A 22,389-nucleotide genomic window follows, 5' to 3' on the forward strand; every position below is an offset into this window, starting at 1 on the left:
GACATCTGCACCCAGCCCAGCAATGACCAAGACACTGCTGGAAGCCCCCTATTTCTTCTCCCACCTATTCTTCTCCCACCCTATTTCCTTCTTCATCATATAGTGTTTTATCATGTTCATTGCTTCCACAAAGTTGTATTTTTTTAAAGTTGTATTTTCTACCTTGTTAATAAATATACATGAAAGCTATAGATTTCTTTATATTTATTTTTTAACCAACCACCACAAGGGTTTTTCTTACTGTTTCTAAAGAGTTATTCAGTTCACTGTATAACTACAAACTTAATACAATCTTATTACTTTTGCCTTTCACATCCACCATTTTATAGCTCCTGATTAACAGCATTACCTAGCACTTCTACAATGCTGTTAAATAATAGTAGTGACAGAGACCTCATGAATGGGATTAGAGACTTCATGAACAGCAGTGACAGAGATCTCATGAATGGGTCCCTTATAAAAGAGACCTCAGAGAGGTCCCTCGGCCTTCCATCATGTGAGGACCAGGAAGGGGACCCTAACCATAGACCAGATAGGCCAGTGACTTGATCTTGACTTCCCAGCCTCCAAAACTTTGAGAAATATATTTCCACTGTTTGTAAGCCACCCAGTCTATGGTATTCAGTTATAGCAGCTTGAACAGGCTAAGGGAATGACCAAGAAAAGAAAGAGAAGACTCAAATGTCTAAAATCAGGAATAAGAGAGGAGACATTACTATCAACCTTATATAAAAAAAAAAAAAAAAAAAATTAAAACAAGGAAATACTGTAAACAACTGTATATCAATAAACTAGATAACTTAGATGAAATGAACAAATTTCTAGAAAGACACTAACTACAGACACTGACTAAAGAAGAAACAGAAAATCTGAATAAAACTGTAATAGGTAAAGAGATAGAATTAGTCATCAAAAAACTACCCACAGAAAAGCCCAGACCCAAATGGCTTCACTGGTGAATTCTCCCAAATATTTAAAGAAGAATTAATACCAATTCTTCACAAACTCAACAAAAAAATAGAAGATAAAAGAAAACTTTCCATCTTATGAGGCCAGAATCACTCTGATACCAAAACCAAACAAAGATATCACAAGAAAAGAATACTTCAGACCAATATATGGACTCAAAAATTCTCAACAAAACACTAGCAAACTGAATCCAGCAACATATACAAAAGATTACACAATATGACCAAGTGGAATGTATCCAGAGAATACAAGGTTGGTTTAATATTCAAAAATCAATTAATGTAATATATCAATAGAATAAAGGACAAAAACCACATGATCATATCCATATATACAGAAAAAGCATTTGAAAAAAATCCAATACCCATTCATGATAAAACCCCTCAACAAACTAGGAATAGCAGGGAACTTCCTCCACCTGATAATGAGAATCTATAAAAATCCCAGAGCCTAAATCAAACTTAATGGTGAAATTCTGAATGCTTTCCCCCTAAAACGAGGAACAAGACAGGATGTATGCTCTTGCCTCTTCTGTTCAACATTGTTCTGGAAGTTAAAGGCAGGGAAATTAGGCAACAATATGAAATAAAAAGCATCCAGATGGAAGGAATTAAAACTATTTCCATTCACACATGACGTAATCTTATATAGAGAATCCTAAGGAACCCACTAAAAAACCTATTAGAACTAATAAACAAGTTCAGCAAGTTTGCAGGATACAAAATCAGTTGTATTTCTATATATGTACAACTTACAATAAAAAATTGAAATTAAGAAAATAACCACTTAAGATAGCATCAGAAAGAGTAATAAAATACTCAGGAATAAATATAACAAAGTAAGTGTAAAACTTATACTCTGAAAACTACAACACATTGTTGAAAGAAATTAAAGTGACTTAAATAAATGGGAGGACATCACATGTTCATGTATAGGAAAACTTAAAAATATTGATAGCTATAGTCCCAAATTAACCCACAGACACAACTCAATACCCATCAAAATCCCAGCTGGATATAGTCTTGCACTAGGACTATGTTCCCTTCATAAACCACTCTCCTCAAATCTTTCCAAAGAATAATAAGTGTGCTTTCCAAGGGCCTGGAAAATGAAACATAAAAGACAATTCATGATTTCATAAAAGGCTTAACTCCCATTTTGATTTCTCCTGCCATGGCTGCTTCATTGGAGTACTTTATACTACTGCTTGCTTCTGGCCTCATCCCCTGGATGCGGTAGCACTAATCTCATCAATATAAATGAATTGTTTTCCTAGGAAAGCCTCTTAACACTGCTCTATATCACTCTTTACTCCTCAAAGAAAGCAAGAGGACTTCCTTAACAGAGAATAGAGATGTCATACTATTTTAAAACAATCCAACAATAAGCCAAGTAGATAACCACCAAATCCTCCCTAGAAACACCTAAAATCCTATATTAAATATAACAAACATCCTTCAAATGAATAGCTTGGTTTGCAAGAAACTATGAGCAATTCCAGGGATCTTAAACAAAGAGGAAGCTAAAAACCAGACTGCATCCACAAGAGCCAGTACCACAGCCAATCTTGGAGAGTGAAGGTAGGAATCTCAATAATCTAGAGAACTGATTTTTAACTCTCAGAGAAAGGAACCAGACCCCTTGTGAGTTAAAGATTCGAAGGAAAATCTCCTATGTAAGGCCAGTGTGCTTGAAGATTACATTCTCAGTGAAAGGGATAAGGTGGCGAGGGTGGGAATCAACCTAATAAACATGGGGAAGACAAATACTTTATCAGTATCTTTGTGGTTCAAAGTAAAGGAAAAAGTGATCCCTGAAAATTAGAAACCATAGGCCTATTTAACAAGAGTGTGTGTGTGTGTGTGTGTGTGTGCGCGCGCGTGTGTGTCTGTGTGTGTGTGTAATTTCATTTTATTCTTCCTACGATACTCATAACTCAGCAAACTTCACGCCAAGAAATTAATACAAAAATTAGTCCCAGATAGTGATACCCTGGAAGACCTAGAAAAAAACAAGTATAACACCCACCCTACCAGGCCACATTCACAACCCAACCCATCTTGGAATTCAACAATAAAGATACCAACTTGGATGGGAGACCACCTAGTAACACCAGGTACTATAGACTAAAAGAAAAAAATAATGACAAATATGAGGTCACAGCCAAAATCTAAACATGTGAGGAAACAATACATTTGTAAGGAAGAGTCAGGGATAGAAATAGATTCCTAGGAACTCAAAATAACATAACAACATGATAGAGTCTTTAAAATAAGTATGCTAAAATTGAGTAAGAGATGAAAAAAGGATTCAAATACATTAAAAAAAAAATTTTAAGTACCAAAAAACAGGCAGATTCGAAAAGGAGCGAAAGACCAACAGATTTCTCAACAGACAGCAAAAATGACAAATGCAACCAAAGTAATCACTGAGTCACACAATTTTCATTATTGGTGCAAAAATATTAGATAAGAGGTAGTTGGGGAACAAAATATTTACATGGATGCAACAATTCACCCCACAAATTAATACAAAAAAGAAAAAAATGCACCATGATAATGGAAAGACCTGGCAAAACCAAACTATCAAACTTAGCATAACCAATACAACCACCTAACATTACGAACCTCTTGATATGATACAATGGAAATAACATCACTCATAAAGTATTCTTGCCAAAATATTTAACCTGAATCTGTTCGTGAGGAAATAATCAGAGAAATCCAGAATACCTATAAGCCAACTAACCTGGATTCCTCAAAATATCAGCATGATGAAAATCAAAAGAAAAGAGGGAAGGTAGAAGCACTATTTTAGGTTAAGAAACTAAAGAGGTATAATAACAAAATGTAACTTATGAATCTTGATGGGACTGTGGATCAAAGAAAAATATTTTAAAAGACATTCGGAAACAACTGGGGAAATTCAAATATGGCATGCATATTAGATAATATTATAGAATTGGTAATTTTGTTAAGTTTGATAAGGTATTACAGATATGTAGGAAAACACTCTTATTTCTGGGGGATGAATGCTTAAGTATTTAGGTGTAAAATGCCACAATGTCTAAAACTTACTTTCAAATTCTTTAGCCAAAAAAAAAAAAAAAGATACACAATATACTCATACATACACAAAGAAATAAAGCAAGCATGCCAAAATGTTAATAATTGGTGAATACAGATGAAGGGTATACTGGTATTTATTGTACTACTCTTCTAATTTTTTCATCATGTTTGAACAAACATTTCAGAAAATAATATAAACAAATGGCCAATGACATGAAAAGGTACTCAACAACAGTATTCATCAGGGAAGTCTAAATTAAAAGCACAGTGAGATAAACACAGTGAGGCCACTAGAATGGCAAAAATCAAAAGCACTAATAACACCAAAGACACTCTCATACATGGCTGATGAGAATATAAAATATGGTACAATCAAGACAGAGAACTGTTTGTCAGTTTCTTATAAAGTCAAACATGCATTTATTTATTCCAGGGGTCAGTGAAATACTGCCCACCTACAGGCCAAATCCGATCCAAGGACTATTTTTACACAGCTATCAAGCTTAGAATAGTTTTTTCATTTTAAAGGGCTGTAAAAAAAATTAAACAAAATAAAGAGTATGCAATAAAGACCACAGTAACCTGTAAAGTCTACAATACATTTACTATCCAGACAGAAATATATCTATTATCCAAACAGAAAAGGGTTGTCAACCCCTCAACCACACTATGACCCAGCAATTCCACTCCTAGGTATTTACCCAATAGAAATGAAAGTATATGTTCACAAAGACTTGTATAAGTATGTTTACAGAAGCCTGTTTATAGCAGCTAAAAATCGGGGAGGGGGTGTAAAGGGGGTGTAATCTGACAAGGTCATTCTAAAACTCACATTGAAGAGCAAAGAGCCGAGAATACAGAAGATATTTTAAAGAACATGTTGGGGAGAGGGAACCAACAGAAAACTGCATAATCATCTTTAAAAGCCAACTTTTTTCCATTAAACACCAATCATTTGTTAGTTGGCTTTTCTTCTCTGCATGACATTATTTAATAGTATAGTAACTGTCCATCTTTTTCCCTGCTTAACTATTTCAAAATTAGTTGTTTTGGACATAAAATTAAGAGCCTTTAGAATCAACTATTAGAGTATTTTCCTACTGCAATAATACTTACATTTCATCTTATGGAATTAACACACAAAGCATGTAAGGTTTTTTACTCCAAGTTACTTTTTAGGTGCTCACCTCTTGAAAACAAACATTCAAACACTAACACTATCTCTGAATAACATGGCTTGTTCTTATTACTGATATTGTAAAGTTGATTAGATATGATGCTAACCTCTGTGATCATGTGTCGAGGAAACAAAAAATGCTGTTAGAGGAATTCACCTTTTCAACCTTCCTGCGACTAAAGCAGAAACCAAATAACAGATTTAGTTCTACGTTGAGAATTAAATTAAACTTTTAACATTCCAATCATCACTACCACCCTGCTCTACTTAGAGTATCTTTCTAGAAATTGACTTACAGTAGGTCATATTAAGAGAAAGTTCTGACTGAGCATGGAATATTTCCAATGTGGGGCCTCGCAAATCTTATTCTAAATTATGTATTATAATCTCTTCAGCCAGAAATGGCTAAAAGTCTTCAAAATGTAAAACTACCACATCAGCTTTGGGAAAGGTATAAATGGGAAAGACACAAAACTTACAGCAACTCTTTAGAAACCAGTTTTTGCAAAGTCTGGAAAGTGACTGTCTACCTCTTGATCAGAATACAAAGCAAGAAATGGAAAAGTGGGAAAAGTTAGCCATGCCATTTGAGGTAACAACTTAAGAAACAGATTACGGGCATACCTCACTTTTTTGAGCTTCGCTTTATTTTGCTTCCCACATAATGCATTTTTTACAAGTTGAAGGTTTGTGGCAACTCTGCGTCCAGCAAATCTATTGGTGCCATTTTTCCAACAGCTCTGTGTCACATTTTGGTAATTCACACACTATTTCATACTTTTTCATTAACATCATATCTGTTATGGCGACCTGTGATCTTTGATGTTACTATTGTAACTGTCTGGGGCCACTACAGACTATGCCCATATAAGATGGTGAACTTAATCGATAAATGTTGTATGTATTCTGACTCCTCCACTGACCAACTGTTCCCCCATCTCTCTCCCTCTCCTGGGACCTCCCTATTCCCTGCAACACAGCAATACTAAAATTAGGCCAATTAAAAACCTATAATGGCCTCTAAGCATTCCAATGAAAAGAAGAGTCCCATGTCTCTCATAGGAAAAATTAAGCTTAGTGAGGAAGGCATGTTGAAAGCCAAGACAGGCCAAAAGCCAGGCCTCTTGTGCCAAACAGTCAGCCAAGTTGTGAATGCAAAGGAAAAGTTATTGAAGGAAATTAAAAGTGCCACTCCAGTAAACACACAAATGATAAGAAAGCGAAACAAACTTATTGTTGATATGGAGAAAGTTTTAGTGGTCTGGAGAGAAGATCAAACCAGCCACAACATTCCCTTAAGCCAAAACCTAATACAGAGCAAGGCCCTAATGCTCTTTAATTCTATGAAGAGAGAAACAGGTGGGGAAGCTGCAGAAGAAAAGTCTGAAGCTAGCAGAGGTTGGTTTATGAAGTTTAAGGAAAGAAGCCGTCTCCATAACATCAAAGTGCAAGGTGAAGCAACAAGTGCTGATGTTGAAGCTGCAGCAAGTTTCCCAGAAGACCTAGCTAAGATCACTGATGAAGGTGGCCACACTAAACAACAGATTTTCAATGCAGATGAAATAGGCTTATGTTGAAAGACGATGCCATCCAGGACTTCCACAGCTAGAAACGAGAAGTCAATGGCTGGATTCAAAGCTTCAAAGGACAGGCTGACTCTCTTGTTAGGGGCTAATGAAGCTGGTAACTTTAGGTTGAAGCCAATGCTCATTGACCATTCCAAAAATCCTAGGGGATTTATGCTAAATCTACTCTGCTTGTACTCTATAAAGGGAAGAGCAAAGCCTGAATGACTCACATCTGTTTACAGCATGGTTTCCTGAATATTTTAAGCCCACTGTTGAGACCTACTGCTCAGAGAAAAAGATTCTTTCAAAATATTACTGTTCATTGACAACACACCTGGTCACCCAAGAGCTCTGATGGGAGATGTACAAGGAGATTAATGCTTTTGTGCCTGCTAACACAACATCCATTCTGCAGCCCAGGATCAAAGAGTAATTTCGACTTTCAATTGTTATTAGTTAAGAAATACATTTCGTAAGACTATTGCTGCCATAGATATGATCTCTCTGACAGATCTGGGCAGAGGCAGCTGAAAACCTCCTGGAAAGGATTCACCATTGTAGATGCCACTGAGAATATTCGTGATTCATGAGAAAAGGTAAAAATATCAACATTAACAGGAGTTTGGAAGATATTGATTCCAACCCTCATGGATGAGTTTGAGTGGTTCCAGACTTCGGTGAAATACCAAGAGAATTAAAACTAGAAATGGAGCCTGGAGATGTGACTGAATTGCTGCAATTTCATGGAAAAATTTTAATGGATGAGGAGCTGCTTCTTATGGATGACCAAAGAAAATGGTTTCTTGAGATGCAATCTACTCCGGGTGAAGATACTCCATCGACGGAAGGCATGTCGAAAGCCAAGACAGGCCCAAAGCTAGGCCTCTTGTGACAAACAGTTAGCCAAGTTGTGAATGCAAAGGAAAAATTCTTGAAGGAAATTTAAAGTGCTGCTCCAGTGAACACAGAAATAAGAAGGTGAAACAGCCTTATTTACATTGTTGAACATTGCTGAAGTAACAACAAAGAATTTGGAATTTGACATAAATTTAGTAGATAAAGCAGTGGCAGGGTTTGGGAGGACTGACTCCAGTTTTGAAAGATGTTCTACTGTGCGTAAAATGCTATCAAACACCATTGCGTGCTATGGAGAAATTTTTCATGAAAGGAAGAGTCAATTTTTAAAAAATTATTAAAAATAAATAAATAATTTTTTTTAAAAAAGAAAAGAAAGGAAGAGTCAACTGGTGTAGCAAATTTCATTGTCTTATTTTAAGAAATTGCCACAGTCACCCTAACTTTTAGCAGCCACCACCCTGATCAGTCAGCAGCCACCAACATCAAGGCAATTCCCTCCACCAGCAAGAAAATTACAACTCACTGAAGAGTCAGATGACCGTTAGCACTTTTTACCAATAAAGTATTTTTTAATTAAGGTTCATTCATTGTTTTTTTAGGCATAATGCTATTAACAGATTACAGTATAGTAATCTGTTTTATATGCACTGGGAAATCAAAAAATTCATGTGACTCGCGTTATCATGATATTCACTTTATTGGGGTGGTCAGGAACTGAACCCTCAATATTTCCAGTATATGCCTGTATTCTATGATACCAACACTGAAATATAAATATATAAGGAAAAAATCAAACAAAATATAAATAATTTTGGACTATCCATGCCAACAGTCACCTCCATAAAAACGCAGCATAGAGAATTAACTCTATGTTGATATCGAAAAATAATAAGTGAAAGGTTACTGTTAGACTTGAAATAAAAACAGCGATTGTCCACAATTCAAACATTTTTTTTCTCTCAATTTATCCATGGATAAAAACTCCTCATGAGCTAATACACTGACAATAAACACAAGATGAGAAGCATGAATTTTAAATGTGTTATTAGCTTGATGGTGACTTTAACAAACATTTTTCTAGAGGAGTTTGCTGTTGATAAATGTCTTAGTTACCAATCAAGAAACAGATTAATGAAAGTAACAGTTCTCATCATTTCATGAATATCTTGTAAGAAATATGTTACTGTTAAAACTATCACAGTTAAAACAAATTTTAAAGCCACAACCAAATGTTTTAAAAAGTATATACGCAAAACAAGTTTAATTGCTTAATTTAACTGCTTTTCACTAAAAGATGGATATTTTAAATGCACCTGTCAAATAAACTAGGTAAGATAGTTTACAATTTTGTTCTTAAAAAAAGGAATAGAGTCATAATAAGACAAAATGAACAATATACTTGTAGATAAAACAAAATTTAAAAATCACAAAACTTGCAAAGTTTCTGTATTAAATTACTACACTATAAAAGCTAATCAAAGGGTCCTATTATCAAAAGTAGTATGAAAGAATGAAAAACAGTAACTTAAAATACAACTATTTATATTTCGTTCCATAAAATTCCAATAATTTACATTGTTTTCCCATGGGATTTTTTCTACTCATACATAGTTCATTACTGCTAAAAAATGCCTGCTATGTTAAAATGTCAAATAAAATTACATATCATTTACTGCTTTATGCTATACCTTCTGTTGCTCATGTCCAATTAGCATTAGCCTATCTCTCATTTATCAAACTTTCAGCTGAACACTTCAAAGCATTTAGGAAAGAAAGGTTAAACAATTATAGCATTCCCTTACTGATACTGGAGTTATGATGTGGGGAAAAGTAATCTCATAAGGGAGCACTGTGTAAACAGTTCGTTAATCTTTGAATGTAAGTTTCTCATGTTTTGCTTAAATCTACTAGGTGACCAACAATTAGCCTAGCAATTTTTTAGCCCATTCTAGGTTTTTAAAGCCTTGAAAAAAAAAATAGTTAAAACATATAGAAGACATTGTGATACTTCCATTTTGCTTAATACAACAGTAAAAAATTAAATAAATGGTTTTAAAAATTGAATATACCCCTTGCAGGCCAAGAGGGGAAAAAACCATATCTTTCACTTTTTTTTCTACTTGACCCGAAATTAAGTCCTGCTTTAAACAAGGCAAAAATATACTTACAGAACTAGCATCAACATCACTGTGGATGGCAACAGTCTTAATGCCCATCCTCTTGCAAGTTTTAATAACCTATTTTAAAATACATTAATGTTATCAATTAATAGTGATTCATATTTTAAAAGATTTAATAATAATAAATTTGAAAGAGTAAAATGGAAAATGAGATTAAAATTCTACTCACCCTACATGCAATTTCTCCTCTATTAGCAACAAGAATTTTGTCAAATGTCTGAAGAGAGAAAAAAACACATTAAAATTTGTTACTCTCACTTTGGGACGGAAAACAATAATTTTTTCCACAATTAACAATGGATATGACCCTAATAAATGTTACTTCCTAGAGTAATGTTAAATACTATAAATAATATGTTAATTTACAACCAGGGAACTACTAAACTCATCTGATAGGACCTGGCCTTGTAATTACTTTGATAAAGCATCAAGTGACTATGTTAATTTATTCACAAGTGAACTAAGTGGGTATTTATAAGTTATCTTGCCAAAAAAAAAAAAAAATCTTTGAATGATATTTCAGAACACTAAATAACTTTAGACAAAATTGCTTGACAATTTATTTTCTAAATTCTGGGAAATTCTAAGTGTCATGAGTTGTTTATCAAACAAAAGTCTAATATCAGTATAATTTATATTCCATCTCTGTGGGTATGAGGCAAATTTTCAATAACTCAGAACAGATACCAATTGTGCTCATATCCAAAAATTCCCACACCAAATAGATAATGCCATTTGAATATAACGTTAAGTTTGAATAACCATCAAATTCTGAAGCAACCTCAGCCAAATAATAGAGTAATTCCATCCTGTGTGTATCAAAGGACCTAAATTCCAAGCCCAGCTTTGCCACTAATGACCCATTTGACTTTAAGCAAATCAACCTCTGTAGGTGCTGATTTCCACTTATATAAATCGATAGCACTCTAATGGAAAACTATTAGTAAGGTCTTCTTCCAACTCTAAAATTGTACAAGCTAATCCTTTTTAGAAAACACACACAATTTAAGTAATTTGGATGCAATGCATATTAGTACACGATTATTTCTGGGTTAGTAAATAAGTTAAATGAGACTGTAAAAAAAAGTTCTGGAAATATTACTAAAAGAGAAGTTACATATGAACTTTTGAAAAGTACTCTTGTATAACTCAAAGCAGTATTTTATCCTACAGAGAAAGTGCAGAATCTCAGAATCAGAAGAGGCTTTCAAAGTCTTGGTTTAACCTTTATATCACACATGGCTTATTCCATCAACCTGAGACAAGCCTCTATCTTAAAAACTGGTAAACTCCTAATTGAATAGAATCCTGAACTATTCAGAACCTTGATCACATGGGCCCTTAAAAATCCTATTCTCACCTCAGGCCTGAGAATGTAAAATCTTCTACTTCTATTTCTTCCACAAACTTTTTGAAGTACCCTCATATATCCAAAAGGTCATGGTAAATCCCTATTAAACAGCAAGCATATCCTAAGAAAACAATGCTTATACTTCCCTGAACTACATTTTAAAATGTGAAGTTTTATTAAGTGTTAGACTACATCTGATAAAAGCACCACAAACATCATTGCTAGAAGTTACACATGAAGCAATTGTTATAGCAATATAACAAATTATGATATAACAAAATGATATAACAAATTTCGATAACATTATAAGGATTAAGTGAGAATCCCATTCTAATTTCTGTTCCAGAGGCAGAGAGCCAAACTGCCCATGCTGGATGTCCAGGATGCTGTGTATAGAGAAGGGAGAGTATGAATAGCAAGTTAAAAGACAGTGACACTGAAAGAAGAGGGCAATACTAAAAAACAAGGAATTTTTAGTATGGCTAAAGCACACACTATGTATGAGGGAACCGCAGCAAATAAAGCTAGGGTGAAAAAGGACAGAAGATGAAAGGACTTATATGCCACTTAAGGAACTGGTACTTTATCAGGCACCCTGAAGACATCCAGGAAAAAATAAGACAACAATATAAATCAGGAACCTAAATCCCTGGTAATAGAGGGACTTTCGGGTGCAAGATAAGATAAAGAGCTTTCGCAGCAACTATTCTAACACTGTTCTAATGATATCATCTGAGTAAAATGTTTCCTGAGGAATTTTTTGAGTTATTTTTCTTTTAATCCATTCTCTCTCTCTATCACTCCTTCCTTCTTTCCCTTCCCTATGTTTAGATCTCCATTGCTAGGGTCTAAAACCACAGCTGGCACTCACTCCATTCAGAGACCAAGAGGACTGAGCTGGCCCCTTATGCTAGGTACTTGTTCGAATGACAGCAGAACTCTGGACACTGAGTACTTGCTCAACACTTCTGAGAAAGGGTACAGCACAATGGGTAAGTCCACCAGCTCTGGAGAAAGACAAGCTTGAGTTTTACACCCAGCTTACATTTACTATCTGCGGGTTTTGTGCCTCAGTTTCCAAATGTAAAAAAGTGAGTTGTTAAGGATAATATTAAGCAGCTGACATTTACGGCACATGCTTCTATACACCAGGCACTGTGACAAATCCTTTCTGTGCATTATTTCATTTATTTGGTAATAGTTATGAGGATAATATTTATCCTCATAATAGTCCCATGAAGTTAGTTCTGACACTACCCCCATTTTACAAATGACAATACTAAGGCTTGGTGAGGCCAAATCATTTGACTAAGACACATTATTAACTAGTGGTAAAGCCAGAGTTCAGACCCAAGTATTCATGTCAGAGCACACCATGATATGACATGATCAGAATATAATGGTGCAAGCTCTAAACACTGTATTATTAATGCCACCTAAGATCGTATTTGTTATGGAAGGCACACCGTAGTGCTGTACTGGCTCAGACCAACTGAAAGCCTACTGAAACTTCCTGGTCTTTTTCTAAGCAAATTATCATGAAGTTAAATCTTACTGTCATGGCCACATATGAGACACCAAGTTGACTTGTTAAAACTCAAGCTAAAAAATAACGTTTGCAAAAATGATTAAATTTCACCTGGCTTAATTCTGACAATGTCAGCCACTGATAAATTGTGGAGTAAAAAAGGGGTCACTAACAGGTTCGGATAAGAATCAATTTAATAAATATATGTTACAAAAGATCAAGTCTACTTGCACGTAGGATGGTAACAACAAACTAGCTCAGTATTTAATGAATAGCTACAAGGACAGCAGGAATCCCTGGAAGGAGAAAGGTCAAATTAAAAGCAGCCCTCAAGTAGAATGAGGCCACCAAATTGGTCTGAACATGTACCTGTACTGCCCATGGGTGCCAAAAAACACCCATCACTGAAGTTGCAACACAGTTTCTCCACAATTACCTTAGGCAAAGGCACAGCAAAGGAGATGGCAAAGATAACATGGAGAAGATTTGGTTTCAGATATTTACAACAAAACACGTACCAGCTTAGTGGATCCCAAGGGGACAGTGGCTCTCTTTAAATGTCCTAAACCAAAATAGTTATGCCACATGTATTCATTTATTTTTAGTAATTATTAGTAGCCACCAATGTGGGAGGTGAGTTAGCTCCAGCAAGTCCCAAACCAAACTCTCCAACACATATGAACATTTACTAACAGACATAAAAAGAACCTTAAAACTTGATCAATAAGCTCAAGAAGTCTCAACTTCCTGCACTCTGTAATGCTCAAACAGCCTGCAGGAAGTTTTCACCTGAGGCAAAGGCATTGATATTCTGATCTGGCTAACCATATTGTCAGATTCAAACCATCAAGAACCCACCAGACCGTGGCTAAACACAAGAGTATTTCATTTACGGATCAAACCTGGGTGTTGTCCTTACAGGTAAAGAATAAAAAGCTAATGACATTGTTATATATTATGTTAATACAAAGGTAGAGAATTTCTCTTAAGTAATAGCCAATATACATACCTTGAATACCACTAATTCCATCAATGACAGCCCATTTCTAACACCTATTATGCTAATAAGGAAGACTACCAGTTTTTATAGGGAGAAAGATAGCTGAACCACTTGTAGTATTCCTCCCTTCTGGAATTAGCTAACACTCCTAATGTTCCCAATTAAGATAGCTGATTACCTCTAGATTGGAACTCAATACATGCCTGCACAAGCATATATACACATAAACCCCAAAGCATACTGCCTATGATGAAGTTTTAAAATTAAACTCATATCAAGGAGTTTATCATAGCTAATTCATTTATACCTGCACTGTCCGATATGGCAGCCACTAGCCACATGAGGCTACTGAACACTTCAAATGTGGCTAATCAAACTAAGATGGGCCAGAAGTGTAAAATATACACTGGATTTTAGAAGACCTGGTACAAAGGAAAAAAAAAAAAGTATCTTAACTGTCTAATACTTTTTATATTGATTATATATTGAAATAACATTTTAGATATTGAGTTAAATAAAATATTATTAAAATTAACTTCACCTGTTCTTATTACTTTTTTTAATGTGGCTATTAGAAAATCTAAATTACATTTGCCCTGCAATTGTGTCTTACATTATATTTCTATTGGACTGCATGGATGTAGACTATTTCTTCCTCCAAGACTCTAGATTCAAAGGAATCTGGAAAGTAGTTTTGTTCACTTCAGCAGATGATTTAGAAGATAACTCAGCTATGTCATTCTCAAATAATCATTCATATCACTTCCACTTTCATGACATTCATCTTGAACATTCTCTTAACCAAAACTCTCCTCCAGCCCTCTTTGATGCTTTCATCACCACTACCCCATGTTTTATTTCCAATCACCACTTCCATTCCCTTTTTATCTCTCCTATTACAAGGTTCAAACACTACCATATATCAGGATTTCAACTGGAATTCCCTTGTTCCAAAATTTACAATGTGCATAATTGCCTTCAATCCAAATGCATCTATAAATATTAAGTGAATGAAACAAAAACTCAGTAGTCTGATCAAAATCTCTGAACTGCCCCGAATTTATGAAAGAACATTGTATTAGTTATTCTGCTGAAAACAAGAGACCACATGGTAAATATATTCAATTTTTGGTATAGATACAAAAACAATATTAAAAAGACTCAGGGTGTAGCCCACAATGAAAAAAGGAACAAAGGTTGAGCACTTATGCAACTTATGATGCTAGAGCAATAAATAATTGCACGACATTAATAAAATTTAATCTGTTCACTGAACACTGTGGAGATGAGTAAATAAAACCATTATAACTTAGCTGTTGAGAATATTTTTTTAAATACTTACTTTTTCATTAGGATCATATCCCACTGAACTGAGACTACATGACACCATTAAGTGCTGTCTTGAATAGTGTGGAACATGCTAAAAAAAAAAAGGAAAGTGAAATAAATTACAGATAATTGAATGGGCTTAAAAATATGTTTTCAGGGTACTACTTCCAGTTCACTTCTAGATAAAATGTTTTGTCAATCAATATATGTCATTCTAAGCAATATACAATAATTATGAAAGGAAAATCATAACTACAGACATATTATTACGTTGACACACACAAAAAAAACAAAGGCATCAAAACAAAACAACAGTCAATGGGCCAGCTAAATCTGAAGAAAGGTCCTTCTGATCATGCAAATTGATAGAGCAGGGTCAGAAATGTCAACATACCACACATAACTTTATAAAACACAAAACAAGATTCTTGGCCTCAAGGAGCTTCAATATTAACAGTGATCAGAAAATAATAATATGCTATTTTTTTATTTGCTGATGCCTTGAGCATGATTTCTTATTTTACTTTTTCTGGTACAAAAGTGGTTTGGCTGATAAAAAGTAATACCAATAATTAACTTTACCTATAATTCATTATAAACGTTTGTGGAGAAAGTACGCCTTCGTGCTTTAAAACATTAAGAAAAACGACTAATAAAAATTACAGCCAAAGTTTAAGAAAATGATTTACTCAGTAGTCACTGATAAAGCTAGACCAAAAAATGCAGGAAAGAAAAAAAAAAATTAGTGAAAGGCAACGGGTACTACCTCTTGGAATTTCTAGGAGGATAACAACTCAAATAAGAAACAAAGTGTTTTTATAGCAACATTTTAAAATGAACTCAAAGATTTATATAATTATTTTTTTAAAGTATGAAGCCCCAAATTACAAAATATAATCTCTATACAAAAGTGAAGGTAAGACTAGATACCAAAGATACAGTTTATAAAATAAAGGCCTTTACTAAGTAAAAGATAAGAAAGTATAATGAACTGAGAATGGGAAGAAAATTAACTTTATTATTTTGTGCCTATTAAAGGCCAAGACTATCTCTCATATATTCCTTCAAGCATCCCCGGGAGTTAAAGAGTAATACCCCCAATTTTATAAATGAGAAAAATGAGTCCCAAGGACTCAAATTTCACAGGGCTAGGTTGTAATGGTTACAAGATTTAAGCATAGATCTGTTTAAAACCTTTCTGAAGTTTTTTATTTAGAGACAATAAAGACAGTGGCACCTCCCACAATAACATTAACCCACTCAAAGATATAATTTGGGATGAGAAAAATGACAGTTTGTCAAGAGGGTCTCACCATTCCCTTTGTGTTCAAATAAAAATTCAGTCTTCTACTGCCTTCAGCAGAAGAGCTATAATTTAGAAACTTTACTGTTACAAGCAAATTTAACAAGATAAAGATAATACTCCTTCTTCCAAAAATCATGTGTTTATAGCCTCACCCGAGGCAGAAAACAAACTCTAGAGATAAAGAGATGAGGCAAAAGCTACCTGGGAATTTCTCAATTTATGATGATGCAAGGTAGTACAAGGATATTTATACAAGAAAGTAAATAGCATATCAGCTTCCTATTGATTTTATAAAATGGAATAACAAAATGGTTTGTGTTTTTATTAATTCTCCCTAATATTGTAAGTCACATTAATGATCTGTTGTAGGAACATGTCAACATATTCTTTTACAAAAGGCAAAATACTACCTGCCTCTTTAATTACTAACAAATAAAGGTGTAGATGAATCCTGATGGCAGAAACCAAATGTGAGTCTTCAAGAGACAAAATACAACTGGACAGACATTTTCAGTCTTCTAATTAGCTCTGAAGAGTGAAAATAAGGAGTGATGTTTCTGTCTGGGGAAGGGAAAGCCAGAGAATACAGCTTACCACCTGGGAAAGAACTCTAGGAGAGGAATCAAGGAAGCTGAGTTCTAACTCAAGCTCACAGTAGCTCTATGTCTTGGGCAAACCACTTGAAACCCTCTGCTCTCTGCTGAGACATGAAAACTCAGATGACTTTTCTGTAAGGTCCCTTACTAACCTAAGCCACTATTATTCAAAAACAAATAATCAACAACAACAACAAAAAATGAAACACAACAGCTTAGTACTCCTGTACTCTTCGTAGTCTCATCTCATCATGTGGATTAGAGCCTCTGAGGATTTATTTAAGGATATATGGCTCATTCAAACCAAACATGCAGACCAGAAGATGGTGACACATCTCACTCACTGCTGAAATACTCTGAGACTAACAACAACAACAAAAATGCAGAGCTACTTAGTGGAAATAAAGCTAATGTCACAGGTTTTGATAAATATGAATTATGCATTACGTTTCTAGGGTATCTTTTGGAATAAACACCACAGGACATATGGACTGGACTTAGCTAAACTTGGTACAACAGAATACAGAGCACCTATCCCAGAATGATTTGGAAATTTCTAAGTGGCCAAGCTCTGAGGAATGTTTGGGTCAGCTGACTCAATTTATATTTACTTTCCAGAAACTATCAACAACATAAAACTAGAATAAAAGACATCTATACCACACAGTTCTCGAAACTAAATCAAATCTATTACAAGTTATATCTGGCCATAATTTAGACATAGCACTATACCTAACTGAGCAAACTGTTTTGTGAAATATTTTTATTACTATTTTAAAATACTTGGTTCTGAAGATCTAACAAACTATAAGTCACCACCATTATCAAAAGAAAAAGCATAGAGCTTGTACACATGTGAATTTGTAGTAATGTGGCCCAAAATTTTAAAAAGCATGGATGCCCCTGGTTAGAAGCAGACAGACTCTAATAGCAGAAAAACTACCAAGGAAAAGCAAGGGTTTGGACCATTCCCACAGCAAGACTGAACTCATTTGGAATCAGCCCCATAATGGCTCTGCTCCTGTTTACTCCTGGCAGACCTTCATGAAGTTCAAAAATGAAGAATCCAGGTCAAAAATCAGTTTTGGTAAAGCTACAACATCAAATTTCCTTTGCAAATGCAGGGAACAAGTCAGTAAAATCTGCTAATTTGGAACTTTACACAGAATTTTAACGACTGTTGTTTTTGTTATATATACAACAAACTGGCTACAAGCCCAGTCCAAATTTCTTTTAAGATACTTCCGACCAACAAAAGTTCTGAGGAAAAACTTTAATCAACTCCATTTAAAAAGCCTCTTTAGCCTATCACAGCCAAGAGAAAGGTCAGGGTGTACAAAATGACTTCCCAGTAACTGAAAGTGAGCCAAGATGCCGGGTACTGTTCAAGCTTTATTAAAGGAAGAAAATCTGCTGGGCTCTGGTCAAAGTAGCAGGCAGCCCAGGGCTGCCCTGAAAAGGGGACAGCACCAGGTGTGGGGGTGGTAGAGCTTATATCAGTATGTTGGCACCAAGAGCTGTGTGATATAATTCCAGGGTGGGGATTGAGTTAGGTCATGGGAATGGAGAGTTCTGCGCATGTGGCATTTTCTCCAAAACCATGATGCTTCTTGTAAAAGAGAACGGGGGAGGGGAGGAGGTGGGCAGCGCCATTTTGTACTTGGGCTTGTCTCAAGTGGCACTGGTTATGTCGCAGATCTATTATTCCTGCCTTTTAAGTATAGGAAAAAGGGGAAAAGGGCAGAGGTCTCATTCTTCTGAAGCTACTTCCTGCTGGAGATGGGCGAAGATATGGAAAAAATAAAAGATTTAGGTGGCGGGGTATTGGTTTCGTGTGGGGAGGCTGTATTCCTCTGGGGAAGGGTCGCTGATTCTGAGGGGCTGATATCCTCCTTGCAGGAACTATTTGGCAACCTTTTGGTTGGTGAGAGCCTGCATATATTCCTGTAAGAAATTAGAGAAACACCAACAGACAGGGACCAAAAAGTAGGCTGAGTCCCAGCACAGTTAGGGGTCCTAGTAGGGGCATAGGCCAGGGTATCCAAGGGTTGAGTGAAATGGTTTAAGTTGTCTTGGATCACCCCAGACTCATTTATGTAATAACAGCACTCCTCCCCCAAGAAGAGGCAGGGGCCTTCCTTCTCCGCTGTAAGAAAGTAAAGGGCCCTACAGTTCTGTAAAGTGACTGTCGACTGTCACGAGTAAGGTGACCTGTCACTGGAGGGAGGAGATGCTGTCTATGCTTAGTTCTTCTAAGAGTTTTGATAGAATTGAGAGGCAGTAGCAGGGCCCGCTATGCCAGTTCCAGTTGCAGGAAGGATCCCTGCCCCGATTAAAAAGGTACAATTCATGCCCTATGGGAGCTGGGGTCACTTCCTGGGATGGGGGTGAAGTTAGTCCCAGTCCCGTCTCCATCTCTCCATCTATCTGGAGGGTAATGTCAGGGATGAGCCAAAAGAATATGCAAGAAATCACGTTGGGGGCAGCCAACAGGATAACGTAGTTTTACAAAGGAAATATTTTCCAGTTTTTGGGCATGGATGAGGAGGGAGTAAGTGAGTGGCAGCGTTTGTTGTTAGTGAGGCAGAGTGTGGGCAGGCCCCGCACAACGCTGACAGTCCCCACTGAGGTGAGATTAGAGGAGAGTGAAGAGACGTTTGTGGAAACATTACGGGCTGCATTGACACGGAGAGGGGTGACCACAGAAGGTTTCTCGTAAAGTGGGAGACAGATGAGTCACTCGGGGACCAGTCTGATTCGCTGAGGACTGTATCATCCCTGCGGACCTAGAACCTCCGTGTTCCAGGTAAGGGGGAGCTTGAGATAGGAGGAAAAACACGGGAAGGATGTAAAGGGTTAGGGAGCAAAAAGAATTTAAAGGGCACGTTGTCACAATGACATTGCTAAGAAGCATCCTACTGATAGGAGGTAAAGGAGTGCCAGGGGAAATCTTCTTATACTGTTACACTGTTCTGGGGCAGCACTGGCTAATCATGTAGCAAGTAAAGGTTAGAGACACAGGGTGGCATATACTTATGTTCCACAATGGCAAACCTGCAATAGCAGGGTGGGACCAGTCTTGGAGCAGCTCCTGTGCGAAGGACGTGAAGAGGGCCTGCAAGAGTGAGAGGATAATCGCCAGGGGAAAGATCATCTTTCTTTTGGGATTGGGGGAAGAGCCAAGGTCCTGGAGATTTTCAGTTTTGTGGGTCCTAAAATGGACGAAGTGTGAGGAGATGTCAGGTTGGGATTGAGCAAAGGAACCCATCTGGCTTGGTGTTAACAGATTTTTGGGTAAAGTCTCAGGTTCTAGTTTTACCAAGGATAAGTGATACCAAAGGGCCTTTCCTAGTACTTTTACTGCCGTGGGGGTGGTGAGAAGTACTGTATAAGGCCCTTCCCAGCACGGCGAGAGAGACTTTGGGATTCGAGTCTTAATATACACTTGCTGTCCCTGGCTCAGTTTAAAGTCTGAGAGGGTGGTGGGGAAAGGATGAGGTAATAGAAGGTTGGCCTGTTCCCTAAGAAGATCCCTAAGAGCAAAAGAGCAGGGAGATTCTGGCCTAAAGTTGATGAGCTGGAAGGGAGAGGTGTGAGAGTGAAGGGCCTACCGTACATAAGTTTGAGGGGCTGAGGCCTGTGTGCTTGTGGGGGCAGCCCATAGGCGAGTGAGTGACTGGTGGGGAGGCCAAAACGAGGGATGATTTCTAAGGTGGGAGCGTCCGTTATTGCTGTAGCATCCTCTGAAGTGCAGGGAAAAGTCTCAAACCAACCTGAAAAGTTATCTACTAAGGTTAGAAGATATCGTGTCCTTTTGTGGGGAGAGTAATATAAGGGCTGAGGAAGGCGTAGTAGAGGTTCATAGCCTATATGAACTGAATTATGGAAATCTAAAAGGATTTGCTCAGCTTGTGTAGTAGGGAGGACATAGCGACCAGAGAGAGTATACCAGTTGTCCTTTCTCTGTGCCCCCAACTGTTGGAGGTGTTGTATTTCTTGGAGTGTGTATTGGGATAAGGGTGTAGGGGCCATGAGAAGGACCTAAGCAGGAGAGGAAGAATGGGGTCCTGGTGATTGAACAGCCTGTTTTGTCATTAGATCCACCAGTTTGTTTCCCTGGGCTATGGGGTCATTGGAGGTTTGGTGTCCTCTGCATTGTATAACCCCAGCCTCCTTTGGAAGTTGTGCAGCCTCAATAGCTTGTGTTAGATTTGCTATGGCATAACCTGCCCAGGGGGCAGGTGTGGAGGTGGCACTCTCATCTATGAACTGTGTAATGGGATGCAGGGAGATGTGTGGAAAGGGATTGAGAAAGAGGTCTAAAGCCTCCACGCAATTGTGTTCTAAAGGTCATGAGTGTTTTGAGATGAGAGTGGCTGGATTTTAAGGGACCGCAAGGTTTAAAGGAAAACTGGGAGTTTTCAATGAAAGTAAGGTGAATAAGTTATAGGCAGGAAAGGGAGAGAATTGACTTGGCTTTATGGCTGAAAAGGTCTTTACTGTTTGTTGTTTAAAGGTTAGTTTAGAGCTTTCTTATGTTAAAAGGGTGGCTGCAGCCAAGGCCCGTAAACAGGGGCCCATTCTCAGGCTGTGGTGTCTAGTTGTTTAGAGAGATATGCAACAGGGGAAAAAATATCTCCTGCCTTTTGTCCCAAAACCCCGACTGCCAATCTTTGTGTTTTGGTGACATATAAGATAAAAGGATGAGATGGGTTTGGGAGAGATAGAGCTGGGGCTGCAAGTAGAGCAGTTTTTAATCACTAGAAGGAAGAATGAATGGGCTTTGTGGGATCTAAGGGAATGGCAGGATTCCCTTTGGCTGCCCCATAAAGTGGCTTTGCTAGCACACCAAAGTTAGGAATCCACAGGCAAAGATACCCTGCAAGCCCCAGAAAAGAGAATTTCACCCTTTGTAGTAGGAGTATGGAGTTCAGGAATTAGACTCTTGAACTGAAGGAGAAGAAATCTGGGCCTTGCTGGGGGACACTCAATATCCCCTGGAGGCCAGGAAATTAAGGAGAGCAACAGTGTGGGCCTGTGAATCCTCACGGGGGGGCTACAAAGGAGGAGGTCATCCATATATTGTATTAAAGTGCTAGAGGTTGAGGGAAGTTCAGACAAGTCTTGAGCTAAGGCCTGGCCAAAGAAGTGGGGGCTATCCCAAAACCCCTGAAGTAGTACTGTCCAAGTAAGTTGTTGACAACGACGTGTGTCAGGATCAGTCCTGTACTAAATGGCATGGGCCATTAAGCTTTATAACCAGAAGGATGGGTATATTAAAAGGCGAGCAGTAGGCCACGAGAGATGAGAAGAAAGGAGTTCGTGTATGACAGGTTTTAAGCCTATTAGGTGTACTGTGGGACACTAGGGAACAAAGAGGGGTTCCACAATTTAACAAGGATGGGGAATGGTGCATAGCAATGGAGGGAGAAAAACCTTCCCATATTAGGGATTAACCT

At 37.1% G+C, this 22,389-nt stretch overlaps 1 protein-coding gene across 5 annotated transcripts in view; it reads right to left on the reverse strand.

Annotated features, from left to right (window-relative positions):
* Window positions 1-22,389, reverse strand: part of PCCA (propionyl-CoA carboxylase subunit alpha) — a 411,013-nt gene that overhangs the window by 378,823 nt on the left and 9,801 nt on the right. For all 5 annotated transcript variants that reach the window (XM_063101797.1, XM_063101799.1, XM_063101796.1 and 2 more), the window contains exons 2-4: window positions 15,042-15,119; window positions 9,990-10,037; window positions 9,809-9,877 (exon numbers count right to left, since the gene is read on the reverse strand). In XM_063101797.1, coding sequence (XP_062957867.1) covers window positions 9,809-9,877; window positions 9,990-10,037; window positions 15,042-15,119 — 195 coding nt within the window. The remainder of the gene's footprint in view (window positions 1-9,808; window positions 9,878-9,989; window positions 10,038-15,041; window positions 15,120-22,389) is intronic.

Source organism: Cynocephalus volans, chromosome 7, assembly GCF_027409185.1.
Source record: "Cynocephalus volans isolate mCynVol1 chromosome 7, mCynVol1.pri, whole genome shotgun sequence".
NCBI lineage: Eukaryota > Metazoa > Chordata > Mammalia > Dermoptera > Cynocephalidae > Cynocephalus > Cynocephalus volans.